At 40.3% G+C, this 15,603-nt stretch overlaps 1 protein-coding gene across 9 annotated transcripts in view; it reads left to right on the top strand.

Moving 5' to 3' along the window:
• The window catches only part of dlg3 (discs, large homolog 3 (Drosophila)), an 88,354-nt gene extending 73,118 nt beyond the window's left edge, over positions 1–15,236 (top strand). For 7 of the 9 annotated variants that reach the window (XM_036214018.1, XM_036214021.1, XM_036214020.1 and 4 more), the window contains 11 exons: positions 3,035–3,149; positions 8,281–8,457; positions 8,558–8,633; positions 9,753–9,852; positions 11,213–11,254; positions 12,085–12,135; positions 12,224–12,325; positions 12,408–12,580; positions 13,038–13,147; positions 13,237–13,328; positions 13,744–15,236. In XM_036214018.1, coding sequence (XP_036069911.1) covers positions 3,035–3,149; positions 8,281–8,457; positions 8,558–8,633; positions 9,753–9,852; positions 11,213–11,254; positions 12,085–12,135; positions 12,224–12,325; positions 12,408–12,580; positions 13,038–13,147; positions 13,237–13,328; positions 13,744–13,850 — 1,145 coding nt within the window. In that variant the 3' untranslated portion in view covers positions 13,851–15,236. Of the gene's footprint in view, positions 1–3,034; positions 3,150–8,280; positions 8,458–8,557; positions 8,634–9,752; positions 9,853–10,492; positions 10,539–11,212; positions 11,255–12,084; positions 12,136–12,223; positions 12,326–12,407; positions 12,581–13,037; positions 13,148–13,236; positions 13,329–13,743 lie in introns of all 9 variants that reach the window. The other 2 variants (XM_036214022.1, XM_024284087.2) reach the window with 1 other exon arrangement.
• Positions 15,237–15,603: the final 367 nt, after the last annotated feature.

Consider the following 15,603-nt stretch of genomic DNA (forward strand, 5'->3'; position numbering starts at 1 on the left):
TTTACAATTTAATACACAAAGCTGAAATCATAGGTTTTGAATTGATAAGAAAACACATTTTTAACTAAATGAGATGCATTGAGAGGTACAAAACACACTTTAGCTTGTGTGAAGAAAGTCATAATACAATCAACCTTAATGTTTAGCAATAGGATATTCAATTGTGTTGAGGACCCTGCAGTCTCTGGAAATGGCTGGGCACTCCTCTATGAACCCTTTCTACTAGAAAAAAGAAGCTTGTGTTTTTAGAAAGACTCCTTCCAATTCACCTGCCTTTATATGAACAGGTTTGGCTAGCTTATTTTAGCTGCAGTGCAGCCCTCTACTCTGGTACATGCTTATGTTTATCTCTGTAATGTGGCTTTATTAAACAGGTTTGAATGATTAAAATGGATTTATGTCTTACTCCTGGTCCACTATAGTTGGGTACATTTAAGGCTCATAAACATCAAACTGATGATTGATAATGGCTTCCATTTGCATTGTATCTTTGTGTTGTTTGACTTTTATTTTCAAAAAACAAAAGTTTCATTTTGATATTATTGGTTTATGACAGTGTTTTGATCCAACTTGCTTCATATGGTGTAGTTGGGGTTTGTTTTTATGTTTGATGTGGCATTTTATCTTTGTCTTGTGCAGCCTTAAGTATCCGTCATAGCTCATTTCTAAAACAATCCAATAAGTGTTGAGAAGAAAAGTAAAGAGATTTCAGTGACTTAAGAATGGTCTGGGTAACAGTCTAGGTTTAGTGTGGATTCATTATGCATTCAAGAAATTAGAAAAAGGAGGGGAAAAAACATCAACAGTGCAGGAGAAGAACTTACTTTCTTGACACAACATTAAGACTTTATTACAGTGGATCAAAGGGATTGTCCAGGTGTGCTGTCATGTCCAGGTGGTTGTGACAGTCAATGATTATCTAATTGGGAGAGAGTTTCAATGTTTTAGCACAGCATCTTTAAAGCAAATCATTTTGAAACTCCAGTACTTGTTACAGCAGTGTGAATGGGGAAATTGCCTTTGACATGAGGGTCAGACTTTTAAAATAATCTGCTATTCTTTCCTTTGAAGTGTTTTGTAGGTGTGCAGTTCCCTTTTTATAACACATGAAACATTCAGGAATATTACCTGCTTGATTCTAAAGATATGATGTTATTCAGTGCTTCAGAAATCTCTTTAATCTGATCAGAAATGAGTCTTTAATTGTGATTGATTGACTGTCATTTCCCCAACCGCAGTTCTGTAGTTGTTTCTACTCATCCTCCATGTCCACAACATTTTGTGAGTCATCCAGACGTCAGGAATGTGAATAAGTAAACCTGAAGAACCGATAGGACCAGTGTTATCTCATCGGCTCACAAGCAGCCATTCAGGTTGGAAGTGCTGTTCAGCTGAGCGTTCAGTCGGCTCTCTGTATTTAGCTTCTCTTTGTCTTGTCCCACAGCCCCTCCTCTCTCAAACTGCTACTTGTGTCTTGCCCTTTTCCCCCTCAATTTTTTCCTGTGCCTGGCTTTTTCCTCATATGCTAGATGGTTGCTCTTGGTTACGGACGGTCAGGCAGTGTCTGGTTACCTACCTTGCAGCGTCACCTTGTTATATTGTATTAACTCTTTGAGTGGAGAACAGGGTGGAGATGTGTCACCAGGCCAGAACCTGAGACATGTTTACTTTGAATTCTCTGTAGGGTTCAGTCAGTGGGAATTGGAACATGTTTTTGCACCTGCTTGGTATTTAGCAGGAGGTGGAACCTCTTTCATTGGAGAAGGATGTTTGTCTTTTCATTTCTACATGTAGTATTTTTCATAGATTCTGGACTTTGATCTGTTGTTGAGACAGGATGCTCTGGGTTGTTAACTTCTGATTTTAGGGTTGACTCTTTCAATCTTCCAAGACTCATCTAAATAATAATCTATTCAGCTGTTGTTTTTTTAAATATGTTAATTATAATCAAGGAACAGATATGATTTTGTTCTCTTTTGTGCATATACATCCACACAGGTACAGGAAACATTTACACTTTTCATTCAGTAGTGATCTGCTGATTTCTCAGCTGGTGATCAGATTTTCATCAGTTTGTACGCACATTATTTCTCGCATATCCCCCTCCTGCCAGCCAGGAAATGAATAATGGCACAGCCAGATATAATCACACACATTCTTTTTTTTTTCTCCACACATTTTCAACTTGTAAGTTTGAAACTGTCAATAGAGCTGCCTACAACCTTCTAAGTGGATTTAAGTTGAAAATAACAGTAATGGCATGTAAATTGTTTGTGGTTTAAGTTATAGAGACTCAATTTGAATACAGTTGGTGCTTTAGCTAAAGTTGAAATGCACAATAAGATGAAGAGATTTTTTTTTTTGTCAGATGGTGTTCTAGAAATCCTTTTTAATCTGGTTTAATCTTGAGCTTTCACAAGACAAGAATCACAGAAAATGTACATCTCTTGATGTAGCTAGCAGAATACTACATTTTAAGACAAATCCTTGTTTTTCTGTGTATTCAGTGCTGCCTTAGTGTAAAACCATTGGGGGCTCAGTGTGCTTGTTTCTGCCCGTCTGTTTGTCTACCTGCGTGCTGTGGTGCAGTGACTGGGCTCGGCGCACGCTGTGCTCAGCAGGCTAATGAGAGCATTCTTAATGAGGGGGTCCAGGTGGATTCATACATCATCCCTGCTGCTTCGCTGCAGCTGGAGTTACACCTGTGAAAAATGGTCATTGCATTTGGAAATTGTTGGAGGCCTTCCCTTTCCTTTAAAGCGCACTAAACAGCGCGTGCTGATCTTCATTAATCTGTGTAATTAATTATCTGACAAGAGACATTACTGAATGTGTAAGGTAGATCTGTGATAAACCATCTGTTCCTGGGGTCATTAATCAGCTTAAGGATTTGCTGAACCTTTCCCCTCTTTGCTGTAGCTCAGTGCAGCATACTCCAGTAAGGAAAGGCAGACAAGAAGAAATCCAGGCTTCTTTCAGTGTTTGCTTAAAGGCTGTTTTCAGGTGATACCCGTTTCTGTTTCCTCTGGTGCAGAATATAGTCGCTTTGAGTCCAAGATCCACGACCTGAGGGAGCAGATGATGAACAGCAGTATGAGCTCAGGCTCGGGATCCTTACGCACCAGCGAGAAGCGCTCCCTCTATGTCAGGTATGTGCAACACACACATACAGCCACGCTGAGCACTCCAAATTCTAAGATCTGCAGTTAAAATAAGCGTTCTTGCATAACACACCTCAGCCTGTCTGTGGGGGAGAGAGAAGCCTGTTTGCACACGTTTTTCCCAGCAGTCACACATGACACGGGCCGCAAGCTAAAACATTGAATTGAAGCTGGGCTTTTGTCTTCACGCTGCAGAGGTTGGTCATCATCAAAGCTGATTTACATGAATTCCTCTGTGCTAGCTTGACACCTTGATGTCACTGGCTGCAGACTGACAGCAGGGTTTGTCAAACTGACAGGAGTTGTGATTAGGGACGGCTGCCAGGCGAGATGGAGGCTCATTTAGAAATTAAAACAGGTGGCACCCCTCTGCTCGCTCAAAAAGAGAGTCACACTGAGGATTCAGGTGACCAGACTCTGGTGTAACCATTGATATATATTACTGGATTGGAAATCATGTGACATACGACATTATGCCACATGACTTTACTATGCATTGAGTCTTCCCGAGTGATGAACAAAGGAGGTCCGAATAAGTACGCAAAGAACCACAAAAAGAGACACAATGTTTTGCATTTTGGATGTTTCACGACATCCAAGATCGCTGATTTACACTCTTTTTAAAAAAATATATTGTAGAGTGTGGTAAAATATTATCTGGGGTCGATGTATTTTTTCTCTTAAATGCAGATTAATGTAGGATTTTAAGTTTACAAACTAAAACAAAGCTGAAAGTGCTGTGTTACCGTCACTAGAATTAAACAGATCTTCGTGTGGGTTTCCAGTTTTCAAAATAAGACTAGCGAGAGCTTTTTTCCTTTAAAAAACTGAGACTGAAGTTCCGCTCACTGACACAAGTTTTGGAAAAGATTAGTTAGCTTAACACCGGAGCTTTAACTCCAGTGTTTACATTATTTTTGCTTATAGTACCTCTTTAACAGTTGAAGCAATTAACAAAACTCCAGCTTATTCTGAAGCGGAGAATCCGCTGATTCGGCCACAGAAAAAAACAACTTTTTTCATACAGGCTCTGCACTTGGAACGCAAAATGTTGAAGAACTTTAAGGATGGAAAAAGTGTGGAGAACATTTTCAGGTTTTGTTGTTAAATAATCCAAAAATGCAGAGATTTTTTTTAATATCCTTTTTAAGTTGTGTATTTACTGGTGAACTTAATCAGAAGGTTGACAAAGTTTAAAATGACAAACATTTCTTTTCTATCTGAATCTTTGTTTTTTTTTTTGTTTTTTTTTAATCGATTTGTTGATTCCGATCTCCTCTTCTAAATTAATGTTTAAATGAAAGGATTTAATACCATTTTTTTTCATTTCCATTTTCATACATCCTGTAAGTAGACACACAGCAATAAACATATTAAAAAGTTAGAACCGTTGACCAATTTGTGAATCGTTGAGTTTCATTCGTAAATCGAAGCAGTGATCCACAGCCCTATTGTATCAGCTAAAGATGCCAGCTGGAGCCTAACCCCGGGCTCACACGGCTAACATTACAGCTCCGATGCGAGCGCCACAGTCTTAACGTAACTTTAAAAGTGCTAGAGGAAATCCCACTGCAGGCGTTCACGTCCTGCATCTGCGGTCGGGCCTCTGCGTCGCTGTAAATCCGTTTCTTTTGGTTAAAATTTCCCGAACGACGCAGCTGAACCGCAGCAAATAAAGGGGGCATTAGCGTCAACTTCTGTGAGTTTGGAGTTTTGTGAGGTCGGCAGCAGAGCTGTGGCTGCAGCCAACCTGTAGCTAAAATGAGCCATCTGCTGTAGCTGGACCACACCCACAACGCACCTGAACTGTGACGCTAGCCGTGTGAGCCCGGGGTTACGCTCAAAGCACTATGAAATAATCTATTTAAGGTGAATTTAGAATGCAATTGAGAGGTATTTACCATGTATGTAATAAAAAAAGAATAATAAAAGTTGTAGTTTCATTTGAAAATACTGTAGTTTTTTTTTTGTTTGTTTGTTTTTTAGCGCTTTGAGATGTTTTTAATTGCAAAAGGAGTTTGTTGCTACACATTGTAAAGTTTGTCAGCCATTCATGCCATTAAACTTAAGCAACCTCATCACTTAAATAGATTTAACCAGACTTTGGGTCCTTGCTCATCACCAGCTGTGGAGTAGCGGTAGGGCAGTTGACTATTGATCAGAAGATTGTGGGTTCGATTCCCGCCTTGGCTGCCCATGTGCACCACATTGTGGTGGAATTCTTGCGCCACTTTTCTGCCGCAGATACCAGTGTGAGCATGGGTCTGTGACTGTAAAGCGCTTTGAGCCTTTGAGGAAGGTAGGAAAGCGCTAAACAAGTATACGCCATTTACAGAGGCAAAATGAAAAATCACGGATATTTAGAAGCTGTTAATTTGACAGTAATGCATTACCTGTAACAGTATAAGGAACAATTTTTGCACTAGTTACCGATAAACCTTTAAAGATTATAAATATTTAAATATACCACATGATTAATAATTTTCCAAGCTTTAATTCGAGCCATATTTTGTGAAAATCAGTAAAAAATGAGGGAGCTAGCCTGATTTTGAGTATATTTTCTGATGAAACTTTACTACCGTTTAAATGGATGGAGCTATTCAGTAAGAAGTTTGGAAAAATTGTTTGAACAAAAACACAAGATTTCAGTTTAATATCACATTAAAATGATCAAAACCTGGAAACTTTACTGTAGCGTTTTTGTATTTATTAACTTTATCCAATCTTGAACTTTATACTACAAACATCTCTTGTTATGGTATGAGTTTCAGACTGCGTCATTACACAAATTGGCTTGTGCAGCATTTTAGAAATGGCACACATGGTAGACTGTTTTTTTTTTTTTCTTTTTGGCCTTTGAAAAAACTTTAGATCTAGTGTAATATGGTCAATGATGATCTGTCAATTGATTTATATTTTTTAAAGACCATTAGTGATAAAGACAGTTGTTTACAAGCTCAGTAAAACTATCCCACTGCATGAATTCAAAGAAGCATCAATCCTGGAAGGGTTGGAAAATAGTTTTAGGAAGTTTAAGTGCTCACAGATCCACTTCAGTCAGAGAAGAAACCAGACAAAAATTTGTTGAAAATGTTTTTTGTTCCAGTTTTCAGAACCTATCGTAGTGTGAAAGCTTCCTCTGACATGCATATTGCAGTTTAAGTGAAATCTTCCTTAGGTAGCGATTGTTCTTTCATCGGGTTCCCCCAACTTTGTGTGTCTTTGATCAACCGTGGTTCTTTTCCTGCTTTTCTGGCTAACCCTGCTCTAGCTGCTAAAAAGAGATCATGTGATTCCAGATCCTGATTACCTGAACACGCCCGATTCCAGGAATCTGCAGAAACTAAGGAAGGGTTAACTGAGAAATGACTGTTTTGAAAACCAAGCTAAAGAACAGTGGCGTATATCAATATCAGTCCCCTTGATCTGATTTTTTTTTATTAGTTTTTACTGAAAAGTTATACATTTAGTCAGTTTTGTGTAAAAAGATTAGAATGAAGCATCCTGTTTTTAATGTGATCCTGAGAGCCTGAACTGTTACTGGTTCACCCGCAGAATCACCAGACTATTAAATAATTTCATAAACAACTTTTAAAACATTTCATATAAAAAGCTAACAATGTAAATGGAAAGACTTCCTTTGACATCATGAGTTATTCTGGTCATGTTTATTCAGAGGCGTTTTTTTTCTTCTCAGATCATACTATAGCAAATGTAGTGTATTATCAGTCTGAGTCACTCTTCTCTTATAGAGTGACTTTTGTGGGGGGTTGTAGGGCCTATCCTGCTCCTGTGCAGGTGGCTAAGCCTGCAGTTATGCTGTGAAAGCTGTCTGTTTAGCAAAGTGAAGTGGGAGCTGCCATATTGAACAAACCTAGCCTCAGGAATGTGGAGGCGTGGAGCTGGTGGTGTGCCCTTTAAAAGTGTCGTGCGTTTGCACTCCGAGGTACTTCAACATGCTAAAGCTGGAAATCTGTCTCCTGTTGGCTCCAGCTGATTCCTGAAACGTTGGGGATCGCAACACAAACCAAAATGCTTGTTTTGGTTGCATCACAACAGCTTCATCCCTTAAGTCTCACCTGATAAGAGTTTCAGTTCTGTATTTCATCTGCGATATGACAACAGAAGAGGATGTATAGCAAAGCCCACAGCCACTGAAATGTATTGTTGGTAGAAATGCTCTCTTACATCAGGGAACATGGAACCTGTTCAACAGGAATGGATGCCTTAAAGGGGCCATGCCATGATTTTCTTAAGCTTTCAGAGTAAACTGTATCCATATATATGATCATATATTACCTGTGGAACACTAAAAAATGAATTATTTATGAAATATTAGTTGTTGTTTTTTTCCTTCCCGGAAATAAAACAACGTGATTCCTGAAGCTCCGCCTGCTGCTGCGTGTGGCTGCCGCCCATTTCATGACATCATCCTAGAGTCTTTGGCAGCATGTCTGCATTTCTCCCACAGACATAATCCAAACTTTTTCAAAGATGGATGCACATACCATATACAGTATCTGCCTTCAGTAGCCCTGGGCATTGCTACACTGGTTCACAACACAAATACATTCAATGTGTTGGAATTATTTTGAAGGCCAGACAGTTAGAAGATATACGGTATTCTGCATCTAAAATGAAAGTTTCATGAGGACCTGCTTGTTATCGGGGTTATGGGAGGGGCTGTTGTTGAGAGTGCATGTTTTTAGTGGATTACTCTTAAATACATGAACAAATCAAATTATCGCTTTGGGGTTCTTTATATTGAGGAAAGAACCGTCTAATGCACTTAAAACCTAAAAAAGTTGTTTTTTCATGGTATGGCCTCTTTAAGTAATGAATGTGTTTACCTGTCCAACAAGACATTAAACAATACAAAATGCAAGAGTGCTGGGTTGCAGATTGGAATAAAAAGCAATTTAGAAAAACAAGCATTTTTAGATAGCGATTTTTGGAAGCCTCAGTTCTTGTCTAAACTCCACATATCTTCAGTAGGAACACAAGAAACCCCCCATGAGCACTAACATGAGCCTGTTGTTTGATGGAGATGTATACATTTCAGTACGAATTAGTTCAGGATATATGAGGGAGGGTAATCAAAGCTTTCTTTGTTTTCTAGAGCTCTGTTTGACTACGATCGAACAAGGGACAGCTGCCTACCTAGCCAAGGTCTGAGCTTCTCCTACGGGGACATCCTTCATGTCATAAATGCATCCGATGATGAGTGGTGGCAGGCGAGACTTGTCACTCCTCATGGAGAAAGCGAGCAGATTGGAGTCATTCCAAGCAAGAAAAGGTACCCTGTACCTTTTTTTTATTACGATTATATTTTTTTCTCCCCCATGTGTCTGTGATGTAAATGGCTGTTTTTATTTAAAAAAAAAAATGTTTTTCAGAGTGGAGAAGAAGGAGCGGGCCAGATTAAAAACCGTCAAGTTCCACGCCAGGACAGGCATGATTGAGTCTAACAGGGTAAGTAGAAAAGGCCGCCTTCTCCCTGTCCCAGCACCCGAGCAGATGTCCGCCGAGCTGCTGGGCTTCCGGGGAGATGGCTGACCTCCCTCCCCCCCTAAATGTGGGAAACAGACCAGTACCTGCTCAGCGAAGCAGGCTGAGAGCTCTGTGGTCTCTGTTTAAAGAAGCTCTAAAGACACGAGAGGTCTGTGCAGCCTCCACAGCGCATGCACTTTAAAGAAAAAAACAATCTAATTTTTAATGCTGCATTAACACCAAATGCGATTCGCTTGTCCATCAATGTGTTCGTAAACTAGACGCTTCCACCACACGTGGGAGGAGCTCCTGTCCAAATTTTTTGGCCTCATCGCTACATGGAAGCATTGACTGTATGCCTCATTTACAATGCAAGAAAGACACGGATGATGTAGAGAGATCAGATTTATTTATCTCGAAGAGCTCTACAAAAGCATCGGTAATCATATCTTCATGTTTGAGTTCATGAGATCATTCAGAGATTCTCCCAGTGCGGTGAGTTTGACCATCTACTGCAGGAGCTGTATCTGAATAATGGCTGTTTTCAGCAGTACTTCCCTCTTTCTCCGACCCAGTTTGAGGACTTGCTGTCCCAAATTACTGACCTTTTTATCATTGTTTAGATTCAAATAAAAATATTTTAAAGATTCAGATTCTGTTCTATATTGGTTTTGGACTCCACGTGCTGATCATGTCATCAACACGTCAGGGGCCAAAGCTGACTTCCTAATTGGTTGATGTGACAAATTTTTTGCCAAAGTTCAGAGAAACCGCAGTTTTCCCAGACCCTGCGCTAAATCCTTGCCAAATCGCAGTGAGTGTGAGTGCAGCTTAAGAGTTCTAAACAAACTGCAATCCTGCATTTATTCTAAAAAACAAACTAAATTAGTTTAACTTGTTCAACAGACTTGTTTCCCACACATTCGTTTTCACCCATTACCTTTGTCTCATTCTCATTATTTGATGTGCATTTTGGCATTTCATTTGTTTTTTTCTGCATGATTGTGGAGTACCTCCATTGAAACCCAGTTTGTTTGTTTTTTTTGTTTTCATCTCATCCATCGCCCCCTCCCCCTCTCTCACCTGCACATCAACAAGCAGCCAGTCAAAGTAAAGCGCAAAAAAAGTTTCAACCTTTCACGCAAGTTCCCGTTTTACAAGAGCAAGGAGAATATTGCATACGAGTTGGTGGATCCAGAACGTGAGTACCAGCTGTGTGATGGGGGGGATTTGGGGGCTGTCGTTCCTTTCTTTTCTTTGTTTTCCCTTTTCCCTTCATGCTTTAGTTCTGTCTCTCAACTTTCATCTTTCCGCTCACCTCCACGGATGTTTTGTGTGACGCCACAACTGTCATCCTCCTCATGCAAACTCCAGAGAGACACCCAACATGCAGGGAAAAAAACCTGCCATTAGGCTGGATATGTGGGGGTCCCTCTTTGGTGTGACTGTGCGTCTGTCTCTGGGCTCCAGAGCGCCGTCTAGCTGTGTTTGCAAGTTCTCGGCTGTATCAACACACGGGCCTTCTAATGCTGTGATGCCGCTCCTTATCAATTTTTTTGGGACGGTCGCTAGCTAGTGGGAAGAAAAATCTCATTAGCTAGACTGAAGCTTTAATGCTTAACAGATCAGAATCCCATTGTAATGGATTTGGGTATATGTAATTGAAAGGCAGTGGATTAACCAAATGTAGAGGCTTAATGAGTCCAAGAGCATCGTGTGTCAGCAGGCCTGGTGAGCACCACACTCCTCTCCTCCTCTGCCCCGACTCTCACTAACCTCTTCTTCTTCTTCCTGTCTGCTTTCTTCTCTTGGTTTCTGCTCTCACCTGTCGGGACACCTAGGACTTCCCAGGGTTAAGCGATGACTTTTATGGATCAAAGAGTTTGAGTAAGTGTGTGGTTCCACTGTGTCAAGCAGCTATCCTCAGAGGAAAGTCTTTGTCACTGCAGGCCCAGCTGAGAATGCAAAAAAAAACCACACACATTCAGAGCTTACTCACATTCCTACTCAGCTTCAGAGTGCATGCAGAAGATGCACACCCAGGGGAGGAGGAGTGAGCAATGCAATTATTGGGATTGTCTCCAGAGGCCTTTTATGAAGGAGTTTTGTCATGTAAGGTCACAGAGAGCCGTGAAACATCTGTCGCCAGTGCAGAGTGTCACTCTGTTTGGCTGGAAACACTCTTTCCTCCTTTTCCCCTGAGTCGGCCAGCTCCCGGACAGCGTAGCAGCGATATGTTTTCTTTGTTTTTTCTGTAATATAGCATCAGCCACCACAGGCACAGAGCCAGCAGTAACAAACCCAGGCCAGAGAATGGTGCCTCATTTGGGATACTTCCACAGGAAACACTTAAAGTCCTATTGCTTGCACCCAAAACCACTTCCCCAATACTGCAAGACCTTGGCTGCCGCAACAAGCAAGACTTCTGCTTTCTTTATTCCCCTTTTTTGATGTCTCAGTTGTTGAAGAACAGGGTTCTTTTCCCCATTAGTTTTCACCCATCAGTAATGTGCTTCTGTGAATGTGGGCGCTCGGGCTAAAGTCTCCCCTCGTTTTTGCAGAATGCCTGACGTCCAACACAAGTGACAGCGAAAGTAGTTCCAGTGAGTCTTTGACTTTTTTCCTAAGATCTGTTTTTCACTCATTTTTTTTCAAAGTCAAGAGAGAATATTGAACGCACATAATAAGAACTTGTTTTTTGTTATATGAGAAGCGATGCCTTTAGTTTATAAATAAGGGTGTAATGATTTAAATGTCTACAGTCTAATCAGATCAATCTGTCTGAGGCATATTGTTAATCAAATTGACTTGTGCTATTATAAAATAATTTTAAAATGAACAAAATCAATTATAATCAATTTTTGAAAATACGATTTGAATTGCGAAACAGTAGATTTATTTTACTTTAACTGAAAACCACCCCACATGTGATGGCAGCACAAGATGATCAAGTCTTTATCATAATTAATTCTTGTTTATTTGATTGTTCGTACATATATTCAATTTAAACTTGATTATCTTCTTAAAAAAAAAAAAAAAAAAAAAAAAACAAGAAATCTGAAAAACTTAACCTGCACTAGTCAGTTCCCGGGCATTTATCTCTGAGTTACACTGGTTGAATTTTTGGCTAAAGATGTCCTGGTTTCATTTTAGGTTGGTGAGTTGGATCGCGTAAAAAGAACCAATATTGTCTATTAATTTTATCGACATCCACAAATTATGATATGAACTGACTTTTTGTTAAAATGAATCAGTACACACCTATTTATAACCAATATTGCATTTCATGTAATGTCTTATTCTTAAAAGTATAAAGTTCAATATTCTCTTACAACTTCTCACACTTTTATATTATTACAGCAGTTAAACTCTTGAATCATTAATTATTGCACACATTTATTATTTTTATGTGTTTATGAAATCATTCTTACAGAGGGTCAAGAAGACACTATTCTTTCTTATGAGCCAGTCATCCGACAGGAAAGTGAGTGGAATCTCTTTTCTATAGTTCATTTAGTCTTTGCATCTTTGACCACTTTTTAACTCGCTCTTTTTTGTCTATTTTTTCCCAGTTCACTACACGAGGCCTGTGATCATTTTGGGCCCAATGAAAGACAGAGTAAATGATGACCTCATCTCAGAGTTCCCCCACAAATTTGGTTCATGTGTACCCCGTGAGTTTTTCACACTGAGCACCACCGCGCTCTAAACATAATCACAGTGACCAAAATAAACTCCTCCCATTTGCTTCTGCAGATACGACCCGCCCAAGGAGAGAAAACGAGATGGATGGTCAGGACTACCACTTTGTAGCCTCAAGAGAGCAAATGGAGAAAGATATTCAAGACAATAAGTTCATTGAGGCTGGCCAGTTTAACGAGAACCTCTATGGGACGAGCATCTTGTCTGTCCGAACTGTGGCAGAAAGGGTAGGCATCAAGCACTCTGCCATTTTTGTTCATGTGGTTTATCAAAGCAAGTTTGGTGACAGGCCAGCAAACAAACAAGCCATAAGAATCAGTGCAACAAAACCTACTTTTTATTTAAGCTACAGAAAAACTGCCCTCGACAATGCAGGTTCAAGTGGCCTCTGCCAATAAAAGGTTTATGTAAAAGTGTGTATCAGGCTTCCATGTTCAAAACTCTCACCTTCATCAGTAGCTACGCAAGCTTTTATGACAGTTTTGGGGCTCTATGTACAAAACGTGTCACCATTAAATGCCCATTAAAAGTTAAACCAGGTCAAAATTTGACCAATCAGGCTCTCTGATATGTTCAATGGTGTTATTAAATGCGTGTCAAATTCCCGGCATGGACGTAGTCTAAGACCAGCGTTCAACTTTAAGTATAAATAATTGGATGAACACGATGACTGTTTGTTCACAGGGGAAACACTGCATCCTGGACGTGTCTGGAAATGCCATAAAACGACTGCAGCAAGCACAACTTTATCCAATTGCCATCTTTATAAAACCAAAATCCATTGAAGCTCTAATGTGAGTCAGCATATTTACCTTAAAAAGTTTTAAGTGTGTGCAAATGTTTACAAGTGTAAAAATAACCACACAACCACCGTCTTTTTCAGGGAAATGAACAAGAGGCAGACGTACGATCAAGCCAACAAAGTGTTTGACAAGGCAGTAAAGCTGGAGCAAGACTTTGGAGAGTTTTTCACCGGTAAGACTCCCCATTGAGAAACGTTTTTAATTCATTCAAGTCTTTTTAAAGTTTTAGATTAGCAAAAACAAAAGACATTTGAAGTTTGAAGGCATGAAATGTAGAAAAATTCACCTTTTAGTTTGAATCACTCTTCAAACTCGTTCTGTGGGTTGTTTTACTTTCTCTTTCTAATCATAAAGTCTGATGCTAACGTCTAACTTCCCTTTTTTTGTCTGCTGGTTAAGGCAGAATGGGATTCACTTGTTCAGTTTGCACTAGAGCTCAGGTGGGCTTTCACCTGGCAAACATACCAAGAAGTGAATCAAAAAATCCCAGAATAAAAGCAGCTTCTTGGCTTGAATCATTATTAATGAAGGCAACTTCATCCATTCACCTGAACATAAGAAACACCTCTGCTCCTGTTTGTCTCCAGCTATTGTCCAGGGTGACTCGCTAGAGGAAATCTACAACAAAATCAAGCTCATCATCGAGGAGCAGTCTGGGCCCTACATCTGGATCCCCTCCTCAGAGAAGCTCTGAGCTCCCTGCCGCTCTCTCTGCGTTAGTGCGGAGCTCCCCCTCTTCCTCCTCTCCCCCCAGAGACCCCAACCACACGCCCACATAGCCCCCTCCTCGCCTCCTTTTTGCAGATATGTTTCATATCAAGTTTTAGTGTCATCATTATGTTACTCTCTAAATGAAAAAGAAGTCTTATCACCATTACTGTGACTGTGCACACCCCTGCATGAGTTCTCAACAAAATCCATACAAGACTAGAAATGCCATCCAAAGGAATCTGTCAAAGAAATCAAAAAGGGAAAAAAAAGAACAAATCCTGTTGTAAACTGGGGCTGCCTGGAGATCAGTACGATGCGCCGATGTCTGGACACGAGCAGGGATTTTAGAAGAGGTGGCAGGAGAAGAAAGACGAATCACACCAAGTTTGAACACTGTAAATGTTCATCAAGTCATATTCAAAGACGAGGTGAGAAGCTGAAGGTTTGGCTTTCTTTCTTTTGTGCTTTTCTAAACAGACTGGATGAAATGGAGCCCTGCTGATGGTACTGTTGTCTCTTGTTTATACTGAGCGGAGAAGCCTGAAGAAACTGGTGATTCGCAAACCGGCTTGCTGTTTGTCTGCCAGTTGTCTGTGCCGCAGCAGATAAAGACACTGAAAGGCAGATCAAGTGGAAGAAATGTGTTGTGAATCTCTACATTTATATTATAAAAAATCATAAAATAAATGATAAATTCTACTGAGATTTTACCGCATATTAAGAGTACACATTTTACACTTCACTAGAAATTGTCAATCTGGGGGGCTGTGAGATTTTATTTCTTCTTTTAAGTTTTTTTTTTTTTTTTTGCTTGTGGTTTTTAGCTGCTCTGTGAAGGATGGAGGTAGAGACGTGTATCTGGGCTCTCTGCAAAACACCAAACTGCCTTACATCAAATACAAATTCTGTTTTGTGACTACCTGTTGTCTGTGAGGAAAGCTGCAAACGGCTGATGAGATAACAGAAAGGAGCATTTTTCTCTGCATTATTTTGAGTCCTGCAGCTGTAGGGAGGCCTGATGTTGAGTGCAATAGATTAAAGCGAGTCTCACCCCTGTGGGCAACTTTCCTCTTCCCTGTTTTCAATCTTTATCCTCTGTAATTTCTAAATCTGGATTAAATTTAGACAGCCGAAGGCGTCTAACTCCTGTTTAGCAGCAGACCACCCTCTTACACTCTCTGCCTTTCCAGAGGATTCACTTAAGATTGGTGACATGGTACTGTCCTATCTGCCGCCATTGTGGCGAACTTAAAACGGGTAGAACAAGACAACAATTGTATTGGATGTTCTTAAAGTCAAATAGTTATAACCTGTTTTGAATTGTCCCCCTACCATAAAAACACTAAAGCTGTGTTTGAGTAAAACTTGAGGCTTTGTGTATCTGTAAATTCCTAATAATGCTGGTGCTGGAAGGTGACGGAGCGCTGCGCTGAGCTCTGGAGTGTTGGGGTGAGCTCGACCAGCCCCGGAATCCTAATGTTCAGATGCCATTCTCCTGTGACTGAGGGGCTATGATGGAACGATAACAAAAAGTTCATAGTTGCCAAAACAGAACAAATAAGCACTCAGAGTGCTGTCAGTAATATGTTTGTTCCTCTCTCAAAGTGGACAGTACCAACAGGTCGTCTTCTTTCTTTTGAGGCTGTGAACTAGTTTGGTAATCTTTGAATCACCTCCCGGACGGAAGCTCCACTGGCCCTAAACACGTGGAGTGGGCACATCTGGAGGAGGACTTC

The sequence above is a fragment of the Oryzias melastigma genome, linkage group LG10 (genome assembly GCF_002922805.2).
Source record: "Oryzias melastigma strain HK-1 linkage group LG10, ASM292280v2, whole genome shotgun sequence".
Lineage (NCBI taxonomy): Eukaryota > Metazoa > Chordata > Actinopteri > Beloniformes > Adrianichthyidae > Oryzias > Oryzias melastigma.